Below are 14,034 nucleotides of genomic sequence, written 5' to 3'. Positions count from 1 at the left end.
TAGATAACTTACGAAAGCCGATATATCATAAAACTTGGCGCAAGCCAGGTTGAATTCTTCAGTTACATCTAAATCCAAATTCGATACACTAGTGGGCACGCCATCATGAAGGGCGGCCCTGAGCCTCTTCCTGAGGACTTGGACATTGCCACTGGAGGGCAAATTGCGTAGCTGTAACTCATAGGTCAGCTCATCTGACAGAAATAACTCCGGCTTAAACATACTGCTCGGACGTAAATTACTGCTAATTAAAACAAAAATTTAACACACATGTACGATTCAAACGTACACCATAAATACTCCTCTCTTAACAACTATCTTAATTTTAAATACCTCCTAAGGCTTCCTATATTAATATAAACTACCAACTAGCCCCAATGCGCGGGGAGTAAGTCACACTTTCAAGGTGGGGGGGTATGTGCCCAAACTTATTTGCGTAAAGAGTCGCCGTACTACTCAGACAACTGCGCGAGCTTCCCCTGTCAGTTTGACTTGCCAACCTGTATACGTCAACAGGGGGACTGACCTGCCGCTCGCAAGGTCGTCTCCCACGATGGACAAGGGAGAGGGGTGTGCGGGAGGAACAGGGCCGTGTCGTCGCCCTCAGATAACGGGCGTGTCGCTGGCTCAAGCGGGATGATGGGGGGGGGGGGGGGGGGGGACGCCAGCTGAGGCGAGAGATAAGACACGTCTCGCTGCCGGCCTGCTAGCGGACCGCACGCCGCGACTTCTTGCGCCGCGCGCAGACTAAGTCCACACGGGCCTTTAAAACTCAATCATAACTTTAAAATAGAAAAGCAATATAACTACCGGGTGTACCAGCGATCAGTTCACAATGTTATTATTACAAACTTGCTATCACAAAATTTAATTAATTTATATATATATATATATATATTTTTTTTTAGGTATGCCTACTCGATTTGGGTATGCCTATAGACCAAACCACGCTCTGCTACCAATTGTAACGCCCCTCGTGCCTCAAAGTTGAATTATTTTAAATTAATAAAAAAGAGCCTTGGAAACTAGCTGGGTAAGAATAATAATAAAATAAGTTTATTGACCAGAGGTGGCACGAGGTGGAGAACAAGACAATTTAGAACTCCCTGACACAAGCAACTGGGGAGCTGGTGAATCGTTTAAGGGAAGAAGGTATATCATAAATAAATTAACACTACACAAGTAGCTTGGTCTATAGGTTCCCTGTTTTATTATTAAGGAATTTTGTGTTCGTATTATTCAAAACCTGACAATAAAAATCTTAGTAAATAACAAAGTTAAAGGGGGCGCCCCAGGAGTAATTAAAACAGTACATGTTACACCTTAGCAAAAATTATTACATAATTAAAATTTAAAAATTGCACCAAATTTGAATGTCCCAACAATTACATCGCTGATTAGTTTTATTGATTCTACATATTCTTGAGGAAAGCACTGTTCGCTGGTAGGCTATTCATTCGATTTATGTAGTTCGTAGCTAGAAAGTGGGGGGGGGGGGGGGGGGGATGTTGATTTCACATTACCACCCGGGTCTTCAAAAAATAACGTTGGGTCGCGGAAACCTCTCTTCTAACGTGACCCGCAGTGGAGGTGCAGGACCACGAGCTGGGAGCGATTTCTCTCTCCAGCACTTCGACCCTGTCTGAAACCCAAATCAAATTCAAAACGAATTAGACTTGCTTCCAGACAGTCCTATACCGTCGGCGCAAAAGGCCAACAAACGGGAAAGGGGGGGGGGGGGGGGGAAAGAAAAAAAATTACTCACCAACCAGGGTGTAGAGTTCGGAGCTCACTAGGTGTCTCGCGCCGACATCAGGATGCCGCGGACCGAGAAATCAGGATGCGCGGACGAAACCGGAATTTTTAGAATTAAATAAGAAGAAATAAAAATTTAACTACGCATGACTTTTCTAAAAACTACCTCTGCCTGGCTACTGTACAAACGGGATCACATCCCTTAAGCAAACTGACTACATTCTCGTGCACGCGAAAATCACCGTTCCCGCAAAAAGCCTCTTAGCGCAGAGGACGTAGGTGAGACGAGGTCAGTAGCCGAGGTCAGAGGGCTGAGTGCCCCGCAATCGGCCAAAACCCCTAATTAAATCGGGCGGTAAGGCCCCGGGTCAAAGGAGGGGGTAGGTTCGGTTCTAAGCCGAAAATTTCCGAAGGAGTCCGAGGCGGTCGTGGCAACAACACGACATGCGCGCTCTCTACCGGACCGAAACGAAAACAAAGAACAATCGACTTCTCCGGGCCGCGAGAGGAAAGCATAGTGCCTTATGGCACCGCGACGCTGCCTTCTAACGGCGTAAGGGGGAACTACTTGAGGTGGTGAGCAGACTTGCCACCAGGTGTCATGAGGGTAAGCTCTGCACGCTGGCGACCAGGCCCGCGGTTACTTTTTTTGCCGCTAGATGTCAGGGATGTGTCTGTCGGACCCGGGAGAAGGTTTTTGCATCAGGTCATCGTCCCGTCCGGTCACTGCTCTTAGCTTAATTTCTCAGAACTAAAGTGAGGAGGAGAGAGAGGAAGGGGGGGCAGAAATAGCCACTAAGGTGGGAACGCAGCTCCACTGGAGACTGCTTCGTGACGAGACATGCTTTTCTCAGCAGGCCTCTACAAGGTAGCAGCTTGCAGCCCAGGAGCTGCTCAAAGCAGTTTTGGTCATGCAGGGAATTAAAATTACAAACTCGGGACGTGACTGCAGGCGAGAGAAATTTCAACCGGGCTGACCATGTCCACATTAGACAGCAAAATATCAGATTGGCCCCCTGGGAAGGGGCTTCGGTCCACTGGCACCAAGTTTAAATCGGTGGCGTACACAGGCCTAACAAAAAGTAAATCACCCCCATTAACCACCAGATAAATTTAAAAAAATGGAAACCCCAAAAAATTTTAAAATTATAGAATAAATTAAAAAAAGTGACGAAATGCCTAATTTCCGGCACAATGTTACTTAAAAGCAATTTTAAAGTCACTACATACAACATTAAGTTTTAAAGGGTCTTGTTATTTTTCTGGGTTGTTTTGCCGGGTCAACCTGGAATGTAACAATGTATATTAGTTTGATTTTATATAAATATTTTAATTTTATGGTTTGAGTCGGGTGGGGGGGTGGGGGGGGGATATGAGAGCCTGAGCGAAGTAAGGGAATTCTGTTTGTGCTTTCCAAAAGCTACCCTGTATTTGATTTGAGCTGTAGATAAAAGGTCTCATGTTTAAAATGTTAAGGGCCCTTGGGCAACTTCAAGAGTAATGGTGTCATGTTGCAGACTGTGGCTACCACAGAGTTCATGTACCTACTTAATATCCTTAAAAAGTCCTTCATATGTCTTAAATTAAGGACCTTAAAAGTTCTTAAATTTCACTAGAATCCTTAAAAACTCCTTAATAAACACTGATAGCTGGCAAGTAATGGATAAATGCGGGTATTTTAATGTTATTTTGTTTCCTACTTGGCAACAAACAACGATAACGCTTTGTGCATGCCCAGTACAATTGGAGAGTTTTGGGCCATGTGATAGATTTTATGTATAAAAAAACATTTTGAATTGGTTTTTCATAGTTGGTATCTTAACTTTAAACTAAAAAGGTGTGTTTTATTGTCTTACTTTGAACTTAAAAAATAAATGTAATTAGTGATGATGTGATGATTGTAAATGTTAAGGGTATCAAATTCAGATAGATGCTGCTTGGATTAGATGTGTTACAGAGATAATTCTGGACAAAAAGAGCTTCTCTATGATTGAACTAACCAAAGAAATTATTTAACATTGTTATTTCCTTGAGGTACTTTTGTGATATTACTAATGGTTTTCTACCTCTTGATGGTGGTGAAGGCGATGAAGTAAAGGGGTCCTTAAAAACATCTTAATTTTTGATTGATCAAGAGGGTACAAACCAAGTACAGTGGATGGGAAGGGCTGAAACACTTTTATGGGCTGGGAGCATTAGGTATAGTCTTTCCCTCTTGTTGTTGCCCTGCCTGTTGCCCTGTCGGGTGGGACCTCGGTCTGCGGGCCGTACTTGTGTGTTGTCACCATGAGCTCGTCTTTTTTTATTGAATGTTGTGCATTTTTTAACTCATGGAATATGTGCTATAGTTTTTCTCTGCTCCCCCAGGTTTTCATTTTAAATTAAACTTAAAAAAAAAAACTGTAGTATGTTTGTGGGTAAACAATATCCAAAATAATCATTCTTAGAGTTTTCGTCTTAGCAACGAAGATGCACCAATATAGGCAGACCTATAACTTTCAATTTCATCGCATCTACTGCTGATGTTCTAAGTATTCAATTATCAGAAGTTTTTTAACAACCACAAACCTATTTACCTTTTAGGCAAAATAATTTCTTGCCTTAAAGAACAAAACAAATGAAGCTACATAATTTTTTTTAATAAATTATTCTTAAACTAAAATATAAAATATAACTTTATAAATACGTCTAATAAATTATTCTAGTTATGTAATAAAGCAAAATATAATACAAAGTGTTGTTACACTAAGTTTTGTACATTTAATATTATACACACATATTGTTGGCATGGTAAAAATTTGTCAGTGTTCTTTATTTTCTAACTAACACAATTATAAGTACAGTAAACATTTACATTTACTACATTTAAAATGTATCATTGAAAAAGATTCTTCTTATAATACACACTGTTAAGTAGACATGATGTACATACGTGATTATCCTACAGTCCAATCCAAAGGGTGGAATATTGTCCAAATGACTGTTTTAGCCTATAATAATTTTTATTTTTGAACTTACAGGTCTAAACAAGGGTATGAATAGTTCACATTATGTTTTCATAGTGCCTTTCAGGGAGTTTTAGTTGATGCTATGTAAACTGACTACAAAATATTTAAAGTAACAGCTTCAGTACAGAATATTGTTGAAAAGTGTAATCTTTAAGAAACACTCTAATGATGTGTTATTTAAGGCTATGACTATACTAGACAAAACTTGGAGTGATTATTCTCTAATGATGGTAGTTAAATTTCTGTTTTAAATAAAAAAATGTTTTTAGTATGCCAGCAAAACTACAAAATACTATCTTTAGTTATTTAAATTTATTTAAATAATTTTTTTTTGTTTATATCTAGTAGTGTTAAGGTTTTTGAAACAATCTGTGGTTTCAGAACAAGAAGGTTATTGAGTTAAAAAAATAACTTTAAAATGTTTAACATAAATTATTGTTCCCTTCCTTATAGACTCACTTTTGGGAGAGTCCATGTTTAGATATGGATCAGTCCAACCTGATTTCTGTTTTCCTTGGTGTTTCCAAAATAACTCTAAGCAAATGGCCTCAATTTACTGTTTCCAATGACCTCATTTCTAAGATGGAAAACTGAAGTACAATACAAAGCAGAAAGATTATTTTGTGTCCTCCACTTAAGCTCTTTTATTACGTTTTAAATAAACTTTTAAGAGCCTATAGCATGGCCTCTGTAAGTTGACTTTTAATCTGTTATTTTATAAGTATTTTTATACTCTGAGGCAAATAAAAACTGGACTCTTGCTGCTTACAATGAGCCAAATGGTAGGTAAATGTTTTTAACAATCAATAATAACACGATTGCATGGTGCTTCTTTCAAAATCACCTTCAACTTTTCAAGAACTTTCTTGCTTTCATTCTCTTTTTAAATGTGATAAAATAACCAAAGTGTTTATGATTTTTGCTTTTCAAATTGGTATGAACTTTTAGTGATTATCAGATTTACGAATCATAAATATTCGGATGCGTTTGATTGATAGACATATTTTGATGTGCGTTATTTAAAACTGGGTTTAAAAAAAAATATTAAAAATTGTAATTATTTTACACTTTCTAACCTCTTTAAAATTATCTTTGGAGTGTTAAAGTAATATCTTCTGATAAGTTTGGATGTTCTATCATAAGCTTAAATGAAAGCATAATGTTTTGAAACAATTATTTTTGGTACAGCTTTTAACAGTCTGTGTTTAAAATAAGGATGGTGCTAACAATGTAAAATTTTGGTGTATTACAGTGATACTCATCACATTGCAAACTGAAAACTAATCACAAAATGCTCTATAGTAGATGCAAATTCATTGAATGTGCTGAATATTTGTGAAAGGAGATATGTACTATCAATAAATATTTTACAGTTGGTTAGTCAGTTATCCATTCTTGTGTCTGAACTACACATAATGTACAATATTGGAACCTCCCGACATTGTTAGGAGTTCATTCTAACAAATGTTTTTGCTTTTAATTAATAGACTGTCATGTCTTTTGGACTAGGTCCACCCTTTGCTCTTGGATGCATCATAGCCACCAATAAGTGAAGAGATCTAACACCTTAATTGTTTATGTATGGCAACAATGTAGCAGTCTAGGAACTTGGATGGACAGCAAATTTCAGGTCAACCGGCTATAAATACAGTATGATATGCTCATTAGCTTGATCCTTGTTCACTAACCCATCCTAACTATGTTCTAGTACATCCCCAGCATGGTATCTGTACATCTCAGTGGTTGCTCTGACCTCACACTAAGCATGTTCAATATGCCAGTTTTGCATCACGGTTGTTTTGAACTACGTCCCATTACGGTTGTGTGGAGCTATCATGTATTATCGCATAAACGTTGTATATTTGATACTAAAATAAAATTTGAAAAGTAGGGGTGCAATTTTTATGCAAAAAAGCATTTTTCATTAGGTTAAGTTATTCATGAAAATAAAACCTATACATAGAAAGTGCATTTATTTAAAATGTTTAGTATACAAAAGTACACCAAACAATTTAAAGTAATAAGTCATGCAACAAAAACATTTTGTTCAACTTTAAATAGAAACAAGAAAACCTTGACCTGAAATGGTGCGGACTATCAAATGTAGTTAACACGGTACTAGACAGACCGCGCACGTTGCATGCAATCGGCAAGCTATCTATATTGATATTTGACTAATTGCGCATGCTCTATATGATCAACATAACCAAACATGAATGATGCTTTCTAGCACTGGCTACATTTTTATAAGCGGTACACAGCAGCGACGAAGATGAACAGATAAAGGTTATAACGTTTGAAAATGTTAAAAGAAAATTTACACATCAAACAACTTCGTATATCTGTTAATTAAATAAGTAAGCAGTAATATGCAAATGAATATTAGTATTCACCTTTAAAATTCATTGTTCTATACGGGAAAACTACCTACACAAAGTGCTTGGAATCTAACAGTGGGATTAAAAACATCATGCAACGTTAATGCAAACAATTTTTCTCTCCAAATTTTGATGCCCTAAAATAACAGTGCGACAATTATGTGCTTGCAAAGATTATGCGATAAAACACAGTAGTTACGTATTTGGATCAAATATATATAGAAAACCAGTTAGGTTAGTTAGTATCTAACTGACATCTAACTAGTAAGTATCTAATTGATAAGAATCGTGGTTTGTTGGTCAGTAGTGGGGATTGGTGAATAAAAGTCTTAAAATCAGCAGTGGCAATGTCTGGGCGCTGGTAAATGTCTAAGCTAAGTGATGCGACCTTACATTATAAGTGATGCAGTGCATATCTGTGTGAGTGTATTCATTTATGGCTGCAGATAAGATTTCATGGTTTTATTTATTATGCAATGTTTTTAAAATGGAAGATTTCAGTGCTATTGGTTTTATTTTTGTAAATGTTGTTTATTTTGAGAAGATAGTAAGTACAGTATTCAGTGCACAAGATGTTTTAATGGTTTTTAATAATTTTTTTCTAACAAAACAGTGCCATTTTGATGGTGATACTTATTACTTGGAACAAAAAGTTAATTGGTAAATTTGTGTGTCTCAAGTACACATCAGATACTGTAAGGTAAAAAATGAGGTAAGAATAGATGAACTATCAGCTGAGAGTATAATTATTATTTAGTATCTGCATGGTCTAAATATTTTATTACAAACTTCATCCTAAAATAATAACATTTTTAGTGTTAAGGTAAAATTTTGTTTGAATTCTGTTTTATTTCTCAAATTGATCAGAATTTTGGTGTTAAATTATATAGTATTAAGGTGCATTTTGGTGTTATATAGTGTATTGACACGTCAGTGTCATATTGGTTTTATCACGATTCACCATATTACCTTGCATGGGCTTGTGAATCCCAAGTCTTTAGACAAAAATTATTAATATTTTTTGTTACTGTGGTAATTTATAATGCTTTATATGGGAATTGTGCTAAATTTGTAGTGAAAATTATAAAATTAAAATTTGCAAAATCAAAGATAATTGATATCTGTAATTTGTTAGGTAAGAAAACTTATTTCATGGGAATGTTGTATGTATTCATTGTAGTATTTTAAGGGTATAGATTTCAGCAGAATAAAAACACTTACTTCAAAACCGATAGTGTTACAATAATTCCAGGTTTGTGAATAATTTATGCAAGCATTATATTAACAACTTATACTGCTGAAACGTGCTCAGACACAATGAATAGAATTTATTTTGTAGAAATAAATATGGTCTGAAGCATTTAAAGTCATTGTTGAAACTTGAAAGAAAGTAGACGGCATTGAAGCAAGAACTCGGTTAACTCGTGCGCTCACAGAATGTCGGAAAGACAGCTGGACGTGTGTGCTCTCGGATACATCACGTAGTCTGGCTTTGGTGTTGTTTCGAGAACATGTGATCCTGGCCCGCTTGCAGTCAGGTAAGGGAAATCTAAACCAAAAGTTTTCAGGTCAAAAATATTTCCTTTGTCACAAGCCACAACTTTGCAAACTGGCATTAATTTTTTTGGTGGTGGTGTATTTGCTTACTGTTTTTAAGGTTGAGTCCCTATCTGCTAGTGGGTGTTGATGGTGTTAATTGGTAGGTTCGACTATTATAAACCTTCCTTAAGTTTTCCAGCACTAAGCAGACTATGTTGTGTACAGAAATTAATTTAAGAATGGACTTGCTTTAAAAATAATCTAAAGTAGAAATAGTTTGTAAGATGCAGCAATTGATTTGCTGTGTTCTGTTTCTCATTTAAACTTCATGTATGCATTGCTTTTTTTGTTTAATTCATGGTTACTAATGGAAGGGGCAGGTATTTTTCATGAAAAAATAAGAATGAATGTTATACTGCAACAAGGTATTCATGCACCAACAGTTTCTGTCTTGTAATTGGCGGCCTTCTGAAAGAAGCCATTGCTTTATATGGCCGGGCAATTCAGGACACGTTAGCTTCCGCACCGGGTGGCTGTTATTTGTGTGCTGACAGTGGACGTGTACCTAAAAGTAGGCCTGTGAAAATAATAAAGCGAATCTTAAATCAAATGTTTAAAATATTCACAAAGTCAAATATAATTGCGAAAATTTTCCTCTGCAAGCCTGTATTACACTTATTTTTATTAAATACTGGAATGAAGTAAAATAGTAGTATTTAAACATTTGTAATGATTATAAAACCAATTAGGCCCTATGTTTAACACTATTCAATATAAATGATAAAATAACCATGCATAAAATTAATTTTGTGCATGCATAAAAGCAGACGTGTGTCACCTTGGGATTTTTTTTTAAGTGAACCCACTTTATCCATGCAAAACATACATAACACACAAAAATAATTATTTTCATACCATAAAAATTAAGTGATGAACAAGGATTTATTCTATTTCAAAAATAACTATACTTAGTCATTTTCAAATTTAATGTGAAGAAATAAAAAAATATCTTAAAATCTGTTGCATTATTTATATTAATATTTGTAATAAAGAAAAAGGTACCCCATTATTAAAATAAATATAAAAAAAAACTGATAAAACTCTTTCTTGTTGTTAAACATAGCACGGTATTACGTTGGCCCCAGGTTGGCACACTAAAAGATAGAAATTGACATCCAAATAATTGCTTTTTGAAATTTCCTTGCTGTTGTACCTATTTATGACGTACTGTGTGACATATATCCTAAATCGGTGTTATTCTCAAATGTTTAGAAATGTAAAAATATGTGTCCTGTAAATTATAATTTAGGGAATGTTTAACAGTGATTTAAATGTCAAATGTACCGTCAGAAAACTATGAAAATTGCTGGAAAACTTAAAAATCATTAACAAAAGTAGGTTTCCTCGTATTGGTATGGCTGATTATAACAACCTAAACAAGCGTACTTGTGAAATTAAAAAGCACAATTTCAATTATTTTTAAAAAAATGGGCTTATAGCTGAAAAGCAAAATTCTTTGGCGTCAAGTGTTCTAAAGCTTTGCAACAATCGCAAAGCTTCACATCAGTAGTGCAGCTTTACATCACATTCATACCTTCAAATAAAATGAATAACAAATTTTCTGGCAAAGTCAAATGAAATATTAAAAAGAGCTTCAATTTGATTTACTTATTCAAAGCTTCGCACAGGTCTACATGCTACACACAGTGTTTTAGCACATAGCTGGTGTTGAAATATTATCGTAAAAATTACGTGTCCCTACTATTGATTTTTATAACCCAGTAATCAGGTTGCTATCAGAAATAACCAATATTTTCAGTTTTGTTCTAGCTAATATCTACACCTCAAGTTTTTATTGATGGTAAATTCTAAATGGTAGAGGTTTTAAAATACGTACATAGAATAAGCTTCCAAATTAAGGAATTAACATTTGAATAAATTTTGTAACGAATGTTTGTGAAAATTTGGTTTAGAGTTGCTAGATGTGCAAAGATTTACAGTTTATCTTTGCTTTGCAAGAATCAGCCTGTGTAAAGTGGCCACCATTTATCACCAAAATGATATTGAGTGATGGCAAAGTGATGAATTAAAAATGTAATGGAGGCTAGAGCAACCACATACCATTTTTAACATTTGCAATGTTTTTTTTTATAGCTGGAAAACCAGAACCGGATTTAATTAGATGATTCATGTACAAATATGTCTTCACTGCCAAACATTCAAGTCAATAATATAAGTTAATTTAATAACAAACCATAATTTATGTATTTCCTGTCAGTGGATGATGATTGCTTTATGAACATATTGCTTTACGAAGTACATACACTGTTTTACACTTACTAAGTTTGTCTCCTCTTTCTACGCTACTTAATACTGTCTCACAACCATGAGCCACATTGACTACTTAATTTAGTTTGTAGACATGAGCTACTCATATTCTATTATGTTTCTTATTTTCAACTCCTACCCATTTGAGCTTGGCCTTCAACAAATCACTAAGTGAATGTTACTCGGTTTTTCAGCCTGAGATATATTTTATTTATTATGAACATTCTGTAGACATTCGTGTTCCAAAAACTGTTTCTTAATACAAATGCGGAATTGACTGAAACTGTACGTTGCCTTTTTCATACATTCTGAAAATAATTCCTAAAGCCTGCAATTTAGTTTATTATTTACTACCCCACATAGAGACATTTCAAAACAATCTTAAGTGATAGTTTATTATGATAAGTTTTGTTAAAATTTTATACAAATTAGAACTTAATAATGCAATAATGCAGGGACAAGATTCTATGACTATATTTTTGCTTAATTTTGAGTTTTAATAAAATGAAATATTTTGGTTTTATATGATTTTATTTTTATAAATAATGTTTATTAATAGTTTACCATGTTATGTGTAAAAGAATCTAAAATTGTACTTGAGATTTTCTCAACCAAAATAGTGTTAGTTTAACTGTGATAAATATTTTTTTTTTTTAATGAAATAGGTTTTAATATTCATAGAACAATAAAAATAAGCCAGAAAGCAAGTACATGTCAAGTAAGTACAAGTATTCATACTGAAACCATGAGGTATTTACAGGTGTAACATCAAGCTCAAAATACATTAGTGCAGTAATTTTACCAATTAACTTGAGCCATCAATTAGTATTAATTGTACTAAAGCATATATATTCATCAAATTGAGAATTTTTAAAGTAAAAATTACAGAACTTACTCTAGTTATTTTTAAATTAAGCTATATTTCACAATTAAAATGACATGTTTTTTATAGTGGGTAATTATTAATTTTCATTTCAGTGTTATGGAGTTAGTATATTAACCCACATTTTGGTGTTATGGGTTTAAGCAGTACACCATAAAATCTTATCCCCATGTGTTTAAGCATATTTATATTTACAGATGTAGAAATAGGCAACATTATTTCAGAGCTAGAGAAAATGCATATTCCTGTTAACGTAAGGAGTTTACTAGTTATCATATCAAAGGATTACTACAACAGCAAACTTTGTTTTGGGCAAAATTTGTTATACTTAATTGAGCACCTCATGTCTTCACCGTGAAAAGGATCTATAGGGCTTGTGGGATCTACAAAGTATTTCTATTAAAATACCTGACAGTTACACTGACATTCACTAAGACACATATACTATCTAAATATTACATTGGGGAGACGTCTCAAACATGCATAATGCTAAATGCAACACATTTAGATAATCAACAAAGAAATTGTAAATTTACAGCTAATATATAATTGGTTGAAACAGTATATGCAATAATAAATTAAAACAAAAAAAAAATGACAAATGATGGCAAAGATGGGAAAGAAAAATATTTCTTCAGTCACAGTTAACTTAATTGCTAATTCTTGTTTCTATTTCTTTTTTTTTTTACATCCTTTGCTTTTCACAACTTGCACCTGCAAGCCACCATTAGGTTGTTTCCCTGGTAACTTTTATCTCACAATCACCGTGGCAATGTTTCCTTCCTCCGTGTTGTTGCTTCTCGAAACCTTCCGTAAGTCTGTCGGCCCAGCAAGAAAATCAGCCTTTGTGTTACAGTCTTATTGTTATAAATCAGCAGCAGTGCACTCAACCAAAACAGCTCATTGTTTTCACAGTAAATGTTAAGGAAAATTCTAAAACATCGAAATTGTTCCAAAAGATGGGGAAATAAATTTAAAAAGCATAAGAGAATCAAGAACATGGTACTGAAATTTCTACGACTTATTGCCCGATGCTAGAAGATGCGCTGTGTATGGGTGGCAATGATAGCTGATGAGAATGGCGTGCAGGGTGGCGAGGGGCCAGCTCTTTGGAGCAGGCTCTAGTTGCACTCCCTGGAGCGCTGCTGGAAGCGCCTGAGTCGCCTGTGCCACTCGTCCTTCCACTCGATGACGACAGATCGCTGGTCCACCATCAGGCCGGGGCGGTCGCCATCCACTTCCTTGCCCAGGATCAAGTACGACCTGCGGATCATCCAGCCAGTTTCCCAGTCTTCAGACAAACTGTACAGAGGTGATGATACTGTAAGCACTGTGTAAAAAAGAGAACTAGATTTCGTTTGCACGGACTGATGAGCAAACATTTGTCCTCTAAAAGAAATTTTATAATTTATTGCCTTTTAATTTGGCTTGTGACATCTAAGGGATGCTAGAACAAATATACATTAATGTTGAAATCTTTTGATTCGAGTATACCAAAATTAGTTATTACTGTACATTAAAACTTCAAATTTAATGGAAAAAATGTATATGTATGTATGTAATGCTGATGCACATATGCATCATATTTTAATTAATGTAAATAATGTTACATCACAAGCGTTGAATAATATGGTTTATTTTATCACTGCTCAAGCACATAAACACAATACAGCATGTAGAAAAAAAATATTATTTTGCTCTTTTACCTGAAACACACTTCAAGTGGCAATAATTCACACTATTATTTTGGGTTATTAGTAATTATGATCTTCGCTTATGATTCAACTACCTATATTTAGCTTAGTGTAACATATGTTATGCATTGATGTGTTTGTGGTCTGAAAAAAGTTCCTGCATTAATTCGTGCATTTTATCTATTCTAATCATGTACTTTCAAATAGTACATTGCCAATTAAAATGTTTGATTATGTACCACACCAGGTTTTTCAGCTGTGGGCAGGAGCAGAGGGGAGATATTCCCCCATCTCCCCCGCTTCCTTTCCCTGACTTCCCCCCCCCCCCCCAAATCCACAAATGGAAAGAATTTGAAATCAAACAGTAGGAAAAGTAGTGTGCTATCCCCCCTCTTGAAATGAAATTGTGCGTACACTCGTGGGCGGAAGTGAAAGTGAGAGTTGCTGCA

General features: G+C 35.1%; 1 protein-coding gene across 1 annotated transcript in view; it reads right to left on the bottom strand.

Moving 5' to 3' along the window:
- Positions 1-12,418: 12,418 nt before the first annotated feature.
- LOC134541923 (netrin-1) overlaps positions 12,419-14,034 on the bottom strand; it is a 386,368-nt gene continuing 384,752 nt past the window's right edge. Inside the window, exon 7 of the mRNA XM_063385674.1 lies at positions 12,419-13,154. Coding sequence (XP_063241744.1) covers positions 13,013-13,154 — 142 coding nt within the window. The 3' untranslated portion in view covers positions 12,419-13,012. The remainder of the gene's footprint in view (positions 13,155-14,034) is intronic.

Source organism: Bacillus rossius, chromosome 1, assembly GCF_032445375.1.
Source record: "Bacillus rossius redtenbacheri isolate Brsri chromosome 1, Brsri_v3, whole genome shotgun sequence".
NCBI classification, from domain to species: Eukaryota; Metazoa; Arthropoda; class Insecta; order Phasmatodea; family Bacillidae; genus Bacillus; species Bacillus rossius.
The sequence above is the reverse complement of the archived record's forward strand: the minus strand, read 5'-3'. Positions and strand labels throughout refer to the sequence as shown.